A 15,562-nucleotide genomic window follows, 5' to 3' on the forward strand; every position below is an offset into this window, starting at 1 on the left:
AGTCAGTAGACTGTAGTTGAACTATCCTGCTACGACAATCATATAATATCAAGGTAACAGGGATTCTACTCTCACTAACCTCTCTTCACTTTCTTTTTACAAAAGAGGAGAGTTTTCTTTTTTCTCTTACAGGATTTTGGAGTATCAACAGAAAAGTTTATATTGAGCCATTATGCAATCTTTAAGAGAGAGAAGCATGGGACTATGGAAGTAAAAATTTCTATTTCCTTCCCAACACACAAAACTAATGTCTAAGTTAAAACCTTAAACCTGAGAATCCTTTTCTTAATGGATCAAGGGCTTTATAAAAACTACTCAGTTTTTATTTCATCTGCTCTGTGCTACTTTAAAAAATTATTAGTGTCATATTTTCCTCATCCTTTAAACATCTAAGAGAAAAATCAGCAAGTTAGAAAGACTTTTTTTTTTTTTTAACGTTCACTTTCTGAAGTTTATTACCACCTTTACCTCTTTTGTCTCTTCTGGGTCTGAATGATCCACGGTTATATAAAGATCATTTTGTAAATACTTCAAAGCACTTAGGGGATCCATTTGGGCCTTTTCTTCAAACCTAGAAAATGCAAACAAGAATAATAATTGTCTGGAGTTATGGGAAAACACAGAAATGTCATTCAGACCTGGAGTGGAATACTCTGTGTCTGAGGAGTCACATGGATATCTAACAAGAACCCATGTCTGGGACTCCAGAAGGATGAACACTGCCATGGAGACGGTGTAGCTGCGGAGTCCCCGGGGATATACTGGTAATGCCAGGTGGGCACAGGCAGTCACGGTGCTAGGGACCGGGGAGGAGCACTTCCTACCCTCCTCTTAGAACTACAAGATAAGATTAAATCTACTATGAAACATAGTGAACATGTCAAATATTTTACATAATAAAACTGCGAAAGAGCCAAATATGTTTCATAAAAAACAAGTAGAGCTAAAATAAAAACACCTGGTTTGATCTGTGCAATATACAATCCACCAGAGGTGCCTAACAGGGTACTCAGAAACAGAAATGAGTATAGTTTCTTTTCCGGGGTATCACTAACAGTGATTGAAAATATATGTATTTTAAAATTATTAAATATTTTTAATAATATTATTTCCTGTCTCAGTCAATAATAACTGCAGCAACCACTTATCAAGCATGTCTTGTGGTAGACACTGCATTGAGTATTTTACATATATCACTTCATTTACCCCCACTCTGATGACAGTAAGTTTTATCATCATTAAAAAAAAAAAAAAAAAAAAAAGACGAGAAACTGAGGCTCAGACAATGAACTTGGCTAAGATAAGAGCTAAAAAGTGGCAGTAGTAGAATCAAGTGCAGATCCATCTGATTCCAAAGCTGAAAAGGAAACAATGAGTTAGTTCCCTAACAGGAAAAAAGTCTGCTTGAGACTATTTATCTATTTAAATCTTTTGTTATGGCATAATTATATACGGATTTATTTGTAATAAGCTGGTATGCTTTTCAAAATATTGTACAGAGAGACAGAAAAGAGGACATTTAATTTCACTTGGGAAAGGAAAATAATGAGCCTTCTTCCACAATGGTGTTCAGGCTGATGGCATCAATAATTTCCTCTCTTTAGAGCTAATCTCAGAGATAGAGTACCTGTATTTTAAGCAGGGCAAAGACTAGCAAAACATTACAGCTCTATTGTATCAAATAGTACCGTGACTGTCAGCTAGCCTTCAAGCCCTCAGATGAGAGAGTTCCTTAGGCAGAGGTCACGTTACTCTACCATCTTGTCCAAAATGGTAGACCAGTTTGGGTACCTGAGACAAAAGCAATCTTCTCGAGCTTGATCAGCAGTTTATAAAGTAGCCTGGTAGAATTATTCCCAATAGGGATACTCTTCCCAGGGAGCCCTCTCTAAGAAGATACTCTCTTAGAGAATCTGAATGAGATACACAAGGACATAAAAGGCACACAAAACACAGAAGTCAGTAAACAGAAGACATGAGATAGTAGGTAGATTCCTTCCCTTCCTATTCCTCTTTTCTTTCCTTTCTTCCTATCTATCTACCTACTTATTTACAAAGCCATATGTACCTATCTGTCTGTCTGTCTGTCCTTAGAAGCTATGAGGTTGAGGGAAAGCAGAATTTGTAGTAATCAGTAGAATAGGAGGAGCAGGTACGAAGAAGAAAAACAGAGGCTCAGTTACAAGGAAAGCTACTACATACAGTGATTCCTTGCTAGCAGAATTGTTCCAAGACCCTAAACAATTCTTCATTAGGCCTCACTGTTAAAGGTTGAGGCAATGTCTGGATATTCTCATAATAACTTTTCTTTTAGTGATATATCCTAAGAATATATCCTTTAGTCCCTGAAATAACTTTACGAACACACCTACCATCCTTTTAAATCCAGTCAAGAGATCCATTTTCGGGGCGCCTGGGTGGCTCAGTGGGTTAAAGCCTCTGCCTTTGGCTCAGGTCATGATCTCAGGGTCCTGAGATCGAGCCCCGTGTCAGGGTCTCTGCTCAGCGGGGAGCCTGCTTCCCTTCCTCTCTCTCTCTCTGCCTGCCTCTCTGCCTACTTGTGATCTCTGTCAGAAAAATAAAATCTTAAAAAAAAAAAAAAAAAAGAGATCCATTTTCCTAGAAGGTTTGTTTTCTCTCTTCTTTTTTTCTAAGCTTTCTTTGGCCTGCAAAAACTCATCACTGCGTTTATGTCTGTAGTCTAGAATTCTGTTTCAGCCAACAACTGTGTCCTGTACCTAAAATAACAGGAATTAATCCTAATAAAAAGTTTTTCTTTCGTCCCTTTCTACCCTAAATTGTTGGTAAGTCCATAAATTTGAATGTTATAGGGAAAATAATAGTGGCACTTTATTTACTGTACTGTGTGGTACCATTAAGAACAAAGACTCACTTCTTGGCATACAGTATATTTCTCTCTCTATAAATATATATTTTAACTAAATAGAATACATAACTGTTTTCCATAAGAACAATAATGAAAATAAACAAGCCAGCCCAGCAGCATAGGGTAGGGTCCCACAGAATGAAATACCAGGCTCAGTTTAATGTGAAATTTAAATTAGAAAGGTAATTTTCATGCTCTATTCAACTGATATAAACCAACTTCTATCTATTTTGCCTGCAATGTAGAAATGTCCCTTAAACTCTTGAATTCATCTAAAGATTGGTAGGAAAAAAGGTCTCTGTCTTTTCAAATATCTACAATGGGCCGGGGTACCTGGCTGGCTCAGTCAGTAGAGCATGTGACTCTTTGATCTTGGGGTTTTGAGTTTGAGCCCACACTGAGGGGTAGAGATTACTTAAAAATAAAATCTTTAGGGGTGCCTGGGTGGCTCAGTGGGTTAAAGCCTCTGCCTTCAGCTCATGTCATGATTCCAGGGTCCTGGGATCGAGCCCTGCACTGGGCTCTCTGCTCAGCCTGCTTCCTCCTCTCTCTCTCTCTGCCGGCCTCTCTGCCTATTTGTGATCTCTGTCAAATAAATAATAAAATAAAATCTTTAAAAAAATATTTAAAAATAAATAAAAATAAAAATATATAAAATAAATAAATAAAATGGGCCTTTTACTATCAGTTCAAATTAGTTGTAGACAAGAGTCTCAAGATGCTCTGACTGCTCGCCTCTCATACCCATATCCATCAAGAAATTCTCTTGGTGCAATCTTAAAAGTTTATCCAGAATCTTACTGGGCTTTCTTGATCTCTTTCATGGAGTATCTCTTCTTCTGCCTTCCCTCAAATGGTGGTGGTCATCAAATAATGCCAACATCTCTCTACTCTTCTCACTCTAACCAAGCTCCTTTTCTTTACTGATCACTCACAAATGTAATAATAATTGGCCCATGCCTTTCCTCCAAATGTTAACACGTGGTCTCTAAAACCTGAAGTATATCAAACTGAGTCCATCCTAATACACGAACCTGTTGTTTCTAAAGAATGCCCCATCTGAGTGAAAACAGCCACAACCTCAAATTTACTCAGTTATTTTGGGAAAGCTGAGTGTGTTATTCCTCAATATAAAAATGTAAAATTCCTCAATGTAAAAACTTTCAATGCTCTCCTTTTACTCAGAGTAAAGCCAGGGACCCTTCACCAACTGTCCCCTTTTTAGCTCTGTGACCTCATTTCCTACCACAATTACCTCAGTTACTCTGCTTCTACCACACTGTTCTCCTCAATTGATTCCTCAAATAATCCAGGCATATTTTTAACCTCAGAGCCTTGTCTATTACCTATCTGGAACACTTTTCCTCTAAAATTTCTACATGATTCATTCCCTCATATTCTTTATTTTTTTAAAAAAAGATTTATGTATTTATTTCAGAGAGGAAGAGAGAGGGCAAGCGCAAGAGGACGTTGGGGGAAGGGCAGAGGGAGAGGGAGAATCTCAAGGTGACTCTGCACTGAGCACGGAGCCTGATGTGATCTCACAACCTTGATCTCACAACCCTGACATCATGACCTGAGTCCTGAAATCAGGAGTCGGTTACTTAACTGACTGAGCCACCGAGGTACCCCTCCTCCCTTGGGTTCTTTAGGTCACTACTCAGATGTCACCTTTGCAGTGAGGTCTATCCTAATATTCTTATTTAAAAATCACATACCCAGCTCCCTCACTTGCACAAAAATAGTTCTTAACCTCTTTTAGTTCTTTTTCATAGTACTTATTAACATATAAATTCCTTATTATGTTTACTGCTAGTCTTCCTTCAGAAGACAGAAACTCAGGGATAGGAATTTTTGCTTATTTTCTTCTTTGACATATCCACAGAGCCTAGGATAATATTTAGTAACTACTTAGTAGGTGCTCAATAAATATTTCTTAAATGAATGAAGTTTCATTGATGTTTATAAAAACCCGCAGGCAGTTGCTCTGGCCATTTTACACATGAGCACAATGATCTCCAGAAAGATTAAGTTGCAAGGCTTGAAGATCAATCCCAGGTGCAGGTCTGATACTTCTTCCAATATAAGACATTAGCTCTAAGAACTTAAGTCAAAAAGTAATCACAATTAGAAAAGAAGAATACTGTGTTCCATATTTTTATTTACTGTTACTACTCTAATTGAAAATACTCTATATAAATGGATAGGGTCTTTAACTATTCTTAAATTCTCCTTTCAGGGCTTTTCTGGTTTCAGTTCTGAGATGAGCTAGCCTATACTTCTTTTCCCATGGTAGAAAATTTCAAAAGCTACTTCTTTGCCCCATCATACATACTTGTTGCCTCTCAGCTTTGGTCACTGTTTTATGAACCATTCTCACCCCCACAAAATTTGCTAGAGTCTTTTTCATCATATATTTAAAGGTTTAAATGATTTGTTACTGACTACTGTCTTTTATTCTTTATCCACTGACATTCCTTACTTTATGCCTTTTACCAGCACAAGCCACTAACAATGTTTGTATTTAAAACTTAAAACATGCCATAATATATATTTCAGATTCTCACAAACTGTCATTTTACCTGCCCACTGATAAATTTTCAAAAGAGAAAAACAACTGTCAAAGGTAGAAAAAAAAGAATACTTCTCAGAATGGCATGGTTATGAGAAAATGAATAATCCTACTTACTTCTGGAAGGAATGAAAGTCAACTTTCTGTAGGGCAAATGATAATTAACCAATTCTATCAATATCCTACAGAATTTTGATAGGGGCACATATGGAAGCATATAATAATATCACATTACTATTAACTTATTATAGAAAATATGCTGGAAAGAATCTATATATTTTACAAAAGTAAACGGGTTACGTAAATTACACATAAAACAGAACACTATGCAGTCATTAGAATTATAATTTGTATTTGTTAACATGGTAATAAGATGTTTGCAATATATCATTCATTGAAAGAAATAAGATTCAAAGCATTATGATCCCCATTTTTCAGTTAAACAAAAATATATGTGTGCACATATAAAGGATATATACCAAAACAGGAAGCTGTTATTTCTCAATGACAGGATGATGAATGAGTCAATTATTTTGCAGGCTGAGAGGACTTATTATTTTTTTTTATTAACCACACATTACTTTTTAAAATTAAAAGCCAGAGGAAAGTGTTTATAAGTGAATTCGAATTCTTACATATAGAGCTAAAAAATCTCCTCTAATCTCCAACGGGCTTTTGGTCAGGAAATTTTTCAAAAGAGCTCAATTTAATATCCAACTACCAGCTGCTGTATCTGAAGTAGAAAAAGAATGGTATAATTTCCCTAAATTTGTTTCGTACTTTGAAAAACTAACTCTAACATTAAGTAAAATACTAAGGAATAAAATTTTATCAGTGTAAACCTTAGTTGAAGGAGCTTGAAGCTTAAATCTTATTAATAAAACAGAATTTATCTCTTGTCATCCAGTCAACAAGAGGATTCAGACCCTTTCTCCTGAATAGGGAGATAGGAAATACACTAATTAGTCACAGTAATGCCAAAGTAACAGAAATAACTAGCTTGTTATTCTCTTTCAAGCACAACTTGTGAAAGTGGAGATAGGAACAATAAGTAAACAGGGTATGATAAAGGAAAAGTTTAATAGTTTATACCACACAGAGATTTTCATGTATTTATATTCTATATAAAATATAATACATAAATATATACGAGACATATAAACATGTATGTGTAAACACACAGACATCCACCAGTGCATGTGTAGTGGTGATGGCGGTGGTGAAGTGATGAACGCTGGGGTCAAAATACTCAGGACCATATCCTGGCTGTGTCGCTAATGGCTGAGTGACTCTAGGTGAATTATGTAACCCATTTAAAAATACCTCATTTCGGGGCGCCTGGGTGGCTCAGTGGGTTAGAGCCTCTGCCTTCGGCTCAGGTCAGGATCTCGGGGTCCTGAGATCGAGCCCCGCATCGGGCTCTCTGCTCAGCGGGGAGCTTGCTTCCTCCTCTCTCTCTCTCTGCCTGCCTCTCTGCCTACTTGTGATCTGTCTCTCTCTCTCTGTCAAGTAAATAAATAAAATCTTTAAAAAAATAAAAAAAATACCTCATTTCTTCTTTTACGAAATAGTGGTAAGAACAGCACTTACTCAACTGCCTTATTGTAGAAATAATATGCAAGATCTAGCACAAAAATTGCAAAATAAATGGTAACTATTATCATCATTAAAGGCTAACCTTCTTCTTTCAAACTATAAATTTTTCTTAACGCCAAACATTACCAATAACTGAAAGGACAGATATGCTTTCCTACATTTTTCAGTAGCTCATCACCTGCTAGGGCTCAAAAGCAAACATGATCCAGGAAATATATATGAAAATGTTTCATTACATGATTTTACAACTAAATGGCAAAGGTAATGATGTAGAACCAAAATCATATTTGAAGTTGTATTCTGAAACACCAGATTAGAAAGATATTTAGTCAACTATATCATCTCATTCACTGTTAAGAAAGTTATCAACAGGCTAGGCATAGGGCAATAATATAGAACTGATGTGCTTTGTACTGAGTAGGCCTTGTTACTGGAGGATAGGCTCATCTCCTTCATATAAATTTCTTCCATGTAACAGTCACAAAATTTTCTTGTTCTATATCTAGAAAATTTTAGCATCCGTGTGTATCTTCACTTTGTAGCTTCCTTTGAAACAGGAAAGCAAAAATAAGGAAAGTAACAGGGCATTTACAAGAGTCATGATCTTCATAGTATTTACATTGTTGTTTTAGTAAATTTCCAAAGACAAAGCCCCATCTCCAAAGTCGAGGTAACACCAACCAACAGCTAATCATGTTAAATAAAAGTTTTCAGTGAAGTATTTTTATACCTGTGTTTTCTTATCAGGTACTTGCAGTGCCTCAGTAAGTAATCTTTTGAAGGCCTACATAACTTCAGTGACCAGAAGTCATCTAATCTCATCTTTGGGGAGCAAGATTTTCCTGGATTCCCACCAAATAAATAATGAACCTAAAATAAACAAAACAAGCCACATTTTAAGATGCACACATACTGAGGAAACCGCACAAGTCAAAGTAAAATTTCTTCATTTTGATAGGAATGTGTAATAGTAATAATTAAAACATTATTGCATTTCTACCAAAGGCTTCTTTTGATGTTTCTCACTTCCATTTTACTTTAAAGTACTGTGGCTACTTCCTTAAGCTGCATTTTAGATTAAAATGAGTTGTATTATCACAATTATACTGACAATGTAAGACACGAAACAAAAGCAATGATAGAAGCTAATCCACGATACAGAGTTTACTTTAGGGAAACAAACAATGGGGATTATTAAGTAAACCAAGTGTTGGTCATAATAACAAACAAGATCTTATAAAACTCTGACACACATGTTGAATCACTGAAGGTCAACTTCAGTTTAGAAACTTTTAAAATTTTAGCATCTTAATTCTGCCTTAGGCTTACTGCCAAATATTAAGTGGTACATATAATTTGTGGCATAACTTTTAAAATATTACATAATACCCCAAAAAAGAAAAGAAAAAGGAATGCAATAATGATTTCATTTGTTTAATTTTAGTGATATTCTGCACTTAAACTGTTTTTGAAAACATGTATGTTCGAGACCGTTAAACAATGGTGATATTTTTATCCTATAGATCAAAACTCATTTACCATTTAATCTGGGAGACTCTAAGAGAAATGGCTTTTATTCAATTCTATGGTATTGTTTACCTAAAGGTCTGAAATGATATGGAATTTAAACGATCACCTATGGCCTACACAGAAATACAAGCTTTGTCAGTAAGTTATTATATAATCTGAGCCCAATCACTAACCTATATGAAAAGTTTAAGGGAGACATAGTTTAAAGAAACCACCTTGAACATTTAGCGACACTAAAACTTGAGAATGCAGGACTGTTTTTGTGAGGCCAATGGAAAAGACACATCAGTCATAGATAGGAAAAATAAAGATAAAAGACTTCTTACACAATAGGAAAAGCTAAAATCAGAAGTTACATATACTTTTTCCTATCACGAGACAAGGTATCCCAGTGATAAAAACTGTACATTTTTTAGTTGGATACTGATATTATAGAAACAACAGGTCATGCTACATAGGGAAAAAGGATATTCAATGTCTGCTACATATTCTATGAGTGTCTGCTATATCATAACTTTTTATTCAAATGTACTTAAAAATATGCAGAAACATGTATTTTGGGATTCTATCAGATTATAGGTCTTGGAAAGTTTACAAATTGATGTAGTGATGGTACCTTGTGTAACTCATCATATACAAGCTGATGGGCAAATCTTGGACATGGTTCTTCCTCCTGAAGACTTTTACTTGGATTATCCTTTGCAGCTTGATCATTCTTATAGACGCAAGACCTGCAAGACATGGCTTTTTAAGGCATTCTACCCTAAAAAATTAGCAGCATAATGTTAATACAACTTTAGCAAGCCAATTAATTGCATGTCTATTTCCAACAAAAATTTTACAAATTTGTTCATATCAAATCTTAAAAGTCCTAGTCAAGCTCACACAATAGTATGAATTTGTTAAGAATTAAGTTTTTTTTTTTTTTTTAATTCTATTCATTTATTTGACAGACAGAGAGAGTGAACACAAGCAGGGGAGCGGCAGGCAGAGGGAGGAATAGGCTTCCCACTGAGCAAGGAGCCCAAAGTGGCACCCTGGGACAATGACCTCAGTAGAAAGCAGACACCCAACCAACTGAGCCACGCAGGTGCCCCTAGAATGAAGTTCTTACATTCTTTTAAAGTCCATCCCAAACCTCACTTAAGAAGCTATTTCATGTTATGAAACACAACAGCACATGAGAAAGCTCAAACACCAAAGTCTAAAAGACAAGATAATCTCATCTATTTATTCACAATAAAAAAAACTCACAGATTTCTTTCAGTTTTACTGCTTAAAATAGATGTCCTACTTAGGAAATAATAAATTCCTTAGTTGCTGCATGGAGGAAGTTCTCTCTGAAGCGCCTATTTTGTAAAATATCCACTTATGCAGTAATCACAGAAATGTGAGAGCTGGATTCTCTGGGCCATTGTTTTCCAAAGCAAAATGTGCAGCACTAGTTCTGTGAGATGCTCTGTGACAAAAAGGTCCTGGTTTAGGGACGCCTGGGTGGCTCAGTTGGTTGAGCAGCTGCCTTCGGCTCAGGTCATGATCCCGGCGTCCTGGGATCGAGTCCCACATCGGGCTCCTTGCTCATCAGGGAGCCTGCTTCTCCCTCTGCCTCTGCCTACCATTCTGTCTGCCTGTGCTTGCTCTCTCTCCCTCTCTCTCTCTGACAAATAAATAAATAAAATCTTTAAAAAAAAAAAAAAAGGTCCTGGTTTGAAAACACTAAATAATGCCTGCCACCCTGCTCTACTGAAATCAGTTCATTTATCAAAACGAAGTCGCCCCGGAGGGGAAGGGAAGAAAAAACAAAGTTAAGATAAAAACAGAGAGGGAAGCAAACCATAAGAGACTCTTAAATATAGAGAACAAACTGAGCCTTCCTGGAGGGGAGGTGGGTTGGGGGGGGATGAGCTAAATGGGTGAGGGGCATTAGGAGGGCACTTGTTAGGATGAGCACTAGGTATTATACGAAAGTAATGAAATCACTAAATTCTACTCCTGAAGCCAATACTACACATATGTTAACTAATTTGAATTTAAATTAGACAAAACAAAACCAAGACCACCTGGGAACATTAAAAAAAAACATTGTTCTCAATTTTACACTCTGACTTGGTGGCAAAATCTAGACTACAATACAATTCTCTTGACTTCCAGATCAGGAATCATCTATTAACTGAAAAAATCAGAGGTAAAATCCATTCACAGAACATCACTGTATACATAGGCACCAATATTGCCTTCTTTTCCCAACACAGGCATAACTCTCAGATGGTGTGGGTTCAGTTCCAAACCACCATACTAAAGCAAATACTATAATTAAGTCAGTCAAAGGAATTCTTTTGTTTCCCAATGCATACAAAAGTTATGTTTATACAATAGTCTATTAAGCATGCAACAGCATTATGTTAAAAAAATGCATATGCCTTATTTAAAAAATACTTTATTGTTAAAAAATGCTAACCAACCTGAGTTTTCAGCAAGTCACAGTCTTTTTGCTGGTGGAGGGGTTTGCCTCAATGTTGATGGCTATTCACTCATCAGAGTGGTGGTTGCTGAAGGCTGGGGGAGCTGTGGCAATTTCTTTTCTTTTTCTTTTTTTTTTTTTTAAAGATTTTATTTATTTATTTGCCAGAGAGAGAGAGGGAGAGAGAGCGAGCACAGGCAGACAGAATGGCAGGCAGAGGCAGAGGGAGAAGCAGGCTCCCTGACAAGCAAGGAGCCCGATGTGGGACTCGATCCCAGGACGCTGGGATCATGACCTGAGCCGAAGGCAGCTGCTCAACCAACTGAGCCACCCAGGCGTCCCCTGTGGCAATTTCTTAACACAGTTGACCATTGAACAACATGGGTTTGAACTACAGGGATCCACTATAATGCAGATTTTTTTACAGTCTGGTGTGGTAAATGTATTTTCTCTTTCCTCATGATTTTCTTAACATTCTTTCCTCTATCTTACCTTATTGTAAGATTACAGTACATAATACATATAACATACAAAATACGTATTAGTCAACTGTTTATGTTATTCACAAGGCTTCTGATCAACAGTCGGCTATTAGAAGTTGGGTGTTTAGGGAGTCCAGTTATGCATGGATTTCCAACTGTGTGGTAGTTGGCGCCCCTGAGTCCTGTGTTGTTCAAAGGTCAAGTATAATGAAACCGGCTGCATCAATTGACTCCCTTTCATGAACTAGTTCTCTCTAGCATAGGATGCTGTTTGACAACATTTTACCCATGAGTAAACTTCTTTCAAAATTGGAGTAAATCCTCTCAAACCCTGCCACTGCTTTATTCATTTAAAAAAAATTTTTTTTCAGTGTTCCAAAACTCATTGTTTATGCAGCACACCCAGTGCTCCATGCAATACATGCCCTCCATAATACCCACCAGGCTCACCCAACCCCCACCTTCCTCCCCTCTAAAACCCTGTTTGTTTCTCAGAGTCCACAGTCTCTCATGGTTTGTCTCCCTCTCCGATTTCCCCCAACTCCCTTCTCCTCTCCATCTCTCAATATCTTCTGTGTTATTCCTTATACTCCACAAGTAAGTGAAACCATATGAAAACTGACTCTCTCTGCTGGACTTATTTCACACGGCATAATCTCTTCCAGTCCCGGCTGCCACTGCTTTATTAACTAAGCTTATGCAATATTCTAAATCCTTTGTTGTCATTTCTACAATCTTCAGAGTCTCCACCAGGAGTAGGTTCCATCTCAAGAAACCATTTTATCATGAGAGACTGCAGCAATGCAGTCACAACTTTAAGCTCCACTCCTAATACTGATTCTCTTGCTTTCCATCACATCTGCAGTTACTTCCTCCACTGAAGTCTTGAACCTCTCAAAGTCATTGATGAGGGCTGGAATCAGCTTCTTCCAAATTCCTGTTCATGCTGGTATTTTTTACGTCTTCCCACAAATCTGAATGCTCTTCATGGCATCTAGAATGGTGAATCCTTTCCAGAAGATTTTCATTTTTCTTTGCCCAGATCCATCAGAGGAATTCATAATCTATGTCAGCCATAATCTTATGAAATGTATTTTTTAAATAAGAAGACTTCAAAGTTGAAACAACTCATTGATCCATAGGCTACAGAATGAATGCTGTGTTAGCAGGCATGAAAACAACATTAATCCCATTCTACATCTCCATTAGAGCTCTTGAACAACCAGGTGCATCCTCAATGAGCAGTAGTATTTTGAAATGAATCTCTTTTTTTGAGCAGTGGGTCTCAACAGTGGGCTTAAAATATTCAGTAAACCATACTATAAACAGATGTGCTGTCTTCTAGGCTTTGTTGTTCCATTTACAGAATGGAACAGAGTAGAACCACAGGCACAGTAGATTTATCATAATTTTTAAGGGTCCTAGGATTTTCAAAATGGTAACTGAGCACTGTCTTCAACTTAAAGTTACCAACTGCATTAGCCCCTAACAAGATTGTTAGCCTATCCCCTGAAGCCTTGAAACCAGGCACTGACTTCTCCTCTCTAGCTATGGAAGTCCTTGATGGTATCCTATTCCATTAGAAGGCTATTTCATCTACAATGAAAATTTGATGTTTATTGTAGTCACCTTCATTAATAATCATAGTTAGATCTAATGTAACTTGTAGCTTCTACAACAGCGCTTAGATGTTATCAAGATAGCTTCTTTCCTTAAACCTTAGGAACCAACCTCTGCTAGCTTCAAACTTTCCTTTTGCAGCTTCCTTACCCCTCTCAACCTTCACAGAATAGAAGAGTTAGGGCCTTGCTCTGGAGCAGGCTTTGGCTTAAGGGAATGTTGTGGCTGGTTTGATCTATCCAAAACACTAAAACTTTCTTCATATCAGCAATAAGGATGTTTTGCTTTAACATTCATGTGTTCACTGAAACAGCACTTTTAATTTCCCTCAAGAACTTTTCCTTTGCATTCACAACTTGGCACAAAAGGACTAGCTTTCTTCCTTCACTTGAACACTTAGAGGCCTTTGTAGGGTTATTAATTGGCCTAATTTCAATATGGTTATGTCTCAGGGAATAAGGTTTAGGGAGAGGGAGAGAGATGAGGGAACAGCTGGCTGGTAGAATGGTCAGAACGCATATAATATTTATAAATTAAGCTTACCATGTCGTATGGGCCCAGTTCATGATGCTCCCAAAACAATTACAACAATACCATCAAAGATCACTGATCACCATAATAAATATAATAATAATGAAAAGACTTTAAATACTTTGAGAATTATCAAAATGTGACATACAGACATAAAGTGAGCAAATTCTGCTGGAAAAATGGTGCTGACGGACACGCTCAACACAAAGTTGCCGTAAACCTTCAACTTGTAAAAACTGAAACGAGTACAAAGTACAATAAAGCAAAGCACAATAAAATGAGGTATGCCTGTACTGACATTTAAATGTAGGACATCCCAAATTAACATAAGTCTTCTATTTCTGTCTTTTGAAGAAACGAACATCCTCAAATAAATGTTACATTGGGATTGAGACACGGACCAAAGCTCCTTACCAACTATTCCTCACAATGTCATAAATCCAGAATGAATTTCTGACATTCTCCTCCCTCTTTTCCTTGTCTTTGCTGAGTCCAGATAAGACATGTATTTCATTCAGTTCTGGATCAATGGTTGCTCTCTGTGTGAATCCTGTCATTGGAACTATAAATTGAGAGAGAAAATAAGATGACAACATTCATGTTAAAAAACAGAGTAGAACCACTGTATAAAAGATATATCCAACAGACTACAGAACTTTTGTATTACACAACAAATAATTGTTTATTACGTTTTCCCCGCTCTAGAATGTAAACTGTACAAGGGCAGAGGTAGTTTGGTTCACTATTTAGTTCCTAATGCCTGGCAAGTAGTTACCAACTATTTGTTGAAAGAATAAATGAATGCTAACTACCAGAAGAGAGCTACAATGCAGGAAAGAGGTATGCAATGTAATCATTTTTATTGAGGGAACAAAGGTCAATACTTTATTAACTGATTTTTTATCTCAGCTCTATCATAATAGCAGAGGTAAAACATTCAAATGTTGACCTGGAAAAGCACAAATTTCACAGAAAATTAAACACATCTTTGTTTAATAAGGCCAGAGTCATTTAAAATATCCCTTTATGAAATACAATGAAATGACATAATTTCCAAGTAAAAATAAAAACATTTTGGTGTATAATATGCCTTTTTGTTTTCCTGAATAGTTCAAACTGCCCAGAGATAATAATATTTTATTTTTCTAAGAAATCCACTAAATGAGTGATTGTCATTCTGCATTATCCAGTGATTTGCGAAACACTGACACAGCAAATGTAAATTTTTCTCACTATTGTTATATAGAAATATTAGTTGAAATGTAATTTTATGGATCATGACGTAATTGCCATGAATCTAATACAATGTCATTGTTTCAACACTACATTTCTTTTATACATGAATAATCATCATACACTCAAAATGCTAAACAATGATCAGACTGAAGTAAAATATTTCAATCAATTCAGAATATTATGGCAGGAGCTACTAGCCACATTGATCTTCATTTGTCTTTATCTACTTTAGCAGAGTCAAATAATCCAGCATTTATTTTTTCCTAGTTTACCTAAATTAATGTGCCCTTTCACATTCCTATTCAATAAATTTGTGGAGCATTTTATTTTTTTATTATGTATTTTAAATTTCTTTTCTAAGATTTTATTTATAATTTGAGAGAGGGAGAGGAAGGCTCCTTATGGACCAGAGAGCCCAACACTGGCCCAATTCCAAAACCCTGGGATCATGACCCGGGCTGAAAGCAGACACTCAACCAACTGAGCCACTCCGGTGCCCGTGTTTGTGGAGTGATTTAGAGACTATCCAATGCATTCTATAATAAACATGCTAAAAATAATGCACACACATATAACAAAAATATGTTTGTATTTATACACATATGCACATCGATCTAATCTTAATAATGATCTCAACCCTCATGCCA

At 36.5% G+C, this 15,562-nt stretch overlaps 1 protein-coding gene across 2 annotated transcripts in view; it reads right to left on the bottom strand.

Moving 5' to 3' along the window:
• Positions 1–15,562, bottom strand: part of LOC111151948 (muskelin 1) — a 172,662-nt gene that overhangs the window by 19,582 nt on the left and 137,518 nt on the right. For both annotated transcript variants that reach the window (XM_022510190.1, XM_022510191.1), the window contains exons 13-16: positions 14,094–14,241; positions 9,202–9,316; positions 7,786–7,925; positions 469–571 (exon numbers count right to left, since the gene is read on the bottom strand). In XM_022510190.1, coding sequence (XP_022365898.1) covers positions 469–571; positions 7,786–7,925; positions 9,202–9,316; positions 14,094–14,241 — 506 coding nt within the window. The remainder of the gene's footprint in view (positions 1–468; positions 572–7,785; positions 7,926–9,201; positions 9,317–14,093; positions 14,242–15,562) is intronic.

The sequence above is a fragment of the Enhydra lutris genome, unplaced genomic scaffold (genome assembly GCF_002288905.1).
Source record: "Enhydra lutris kenyoni isolate GAN:26980312 unplaced genomic scaffold, ASM228890v2 scaffoldscaffold27, whole genome shotgun sequence".
Taxonomy (NCBI): Eukaryota; Metazoa; Chordata; class Mammalia; order Carnivora; family Mustelidae; genus Enhydra; species Enhydra lutris.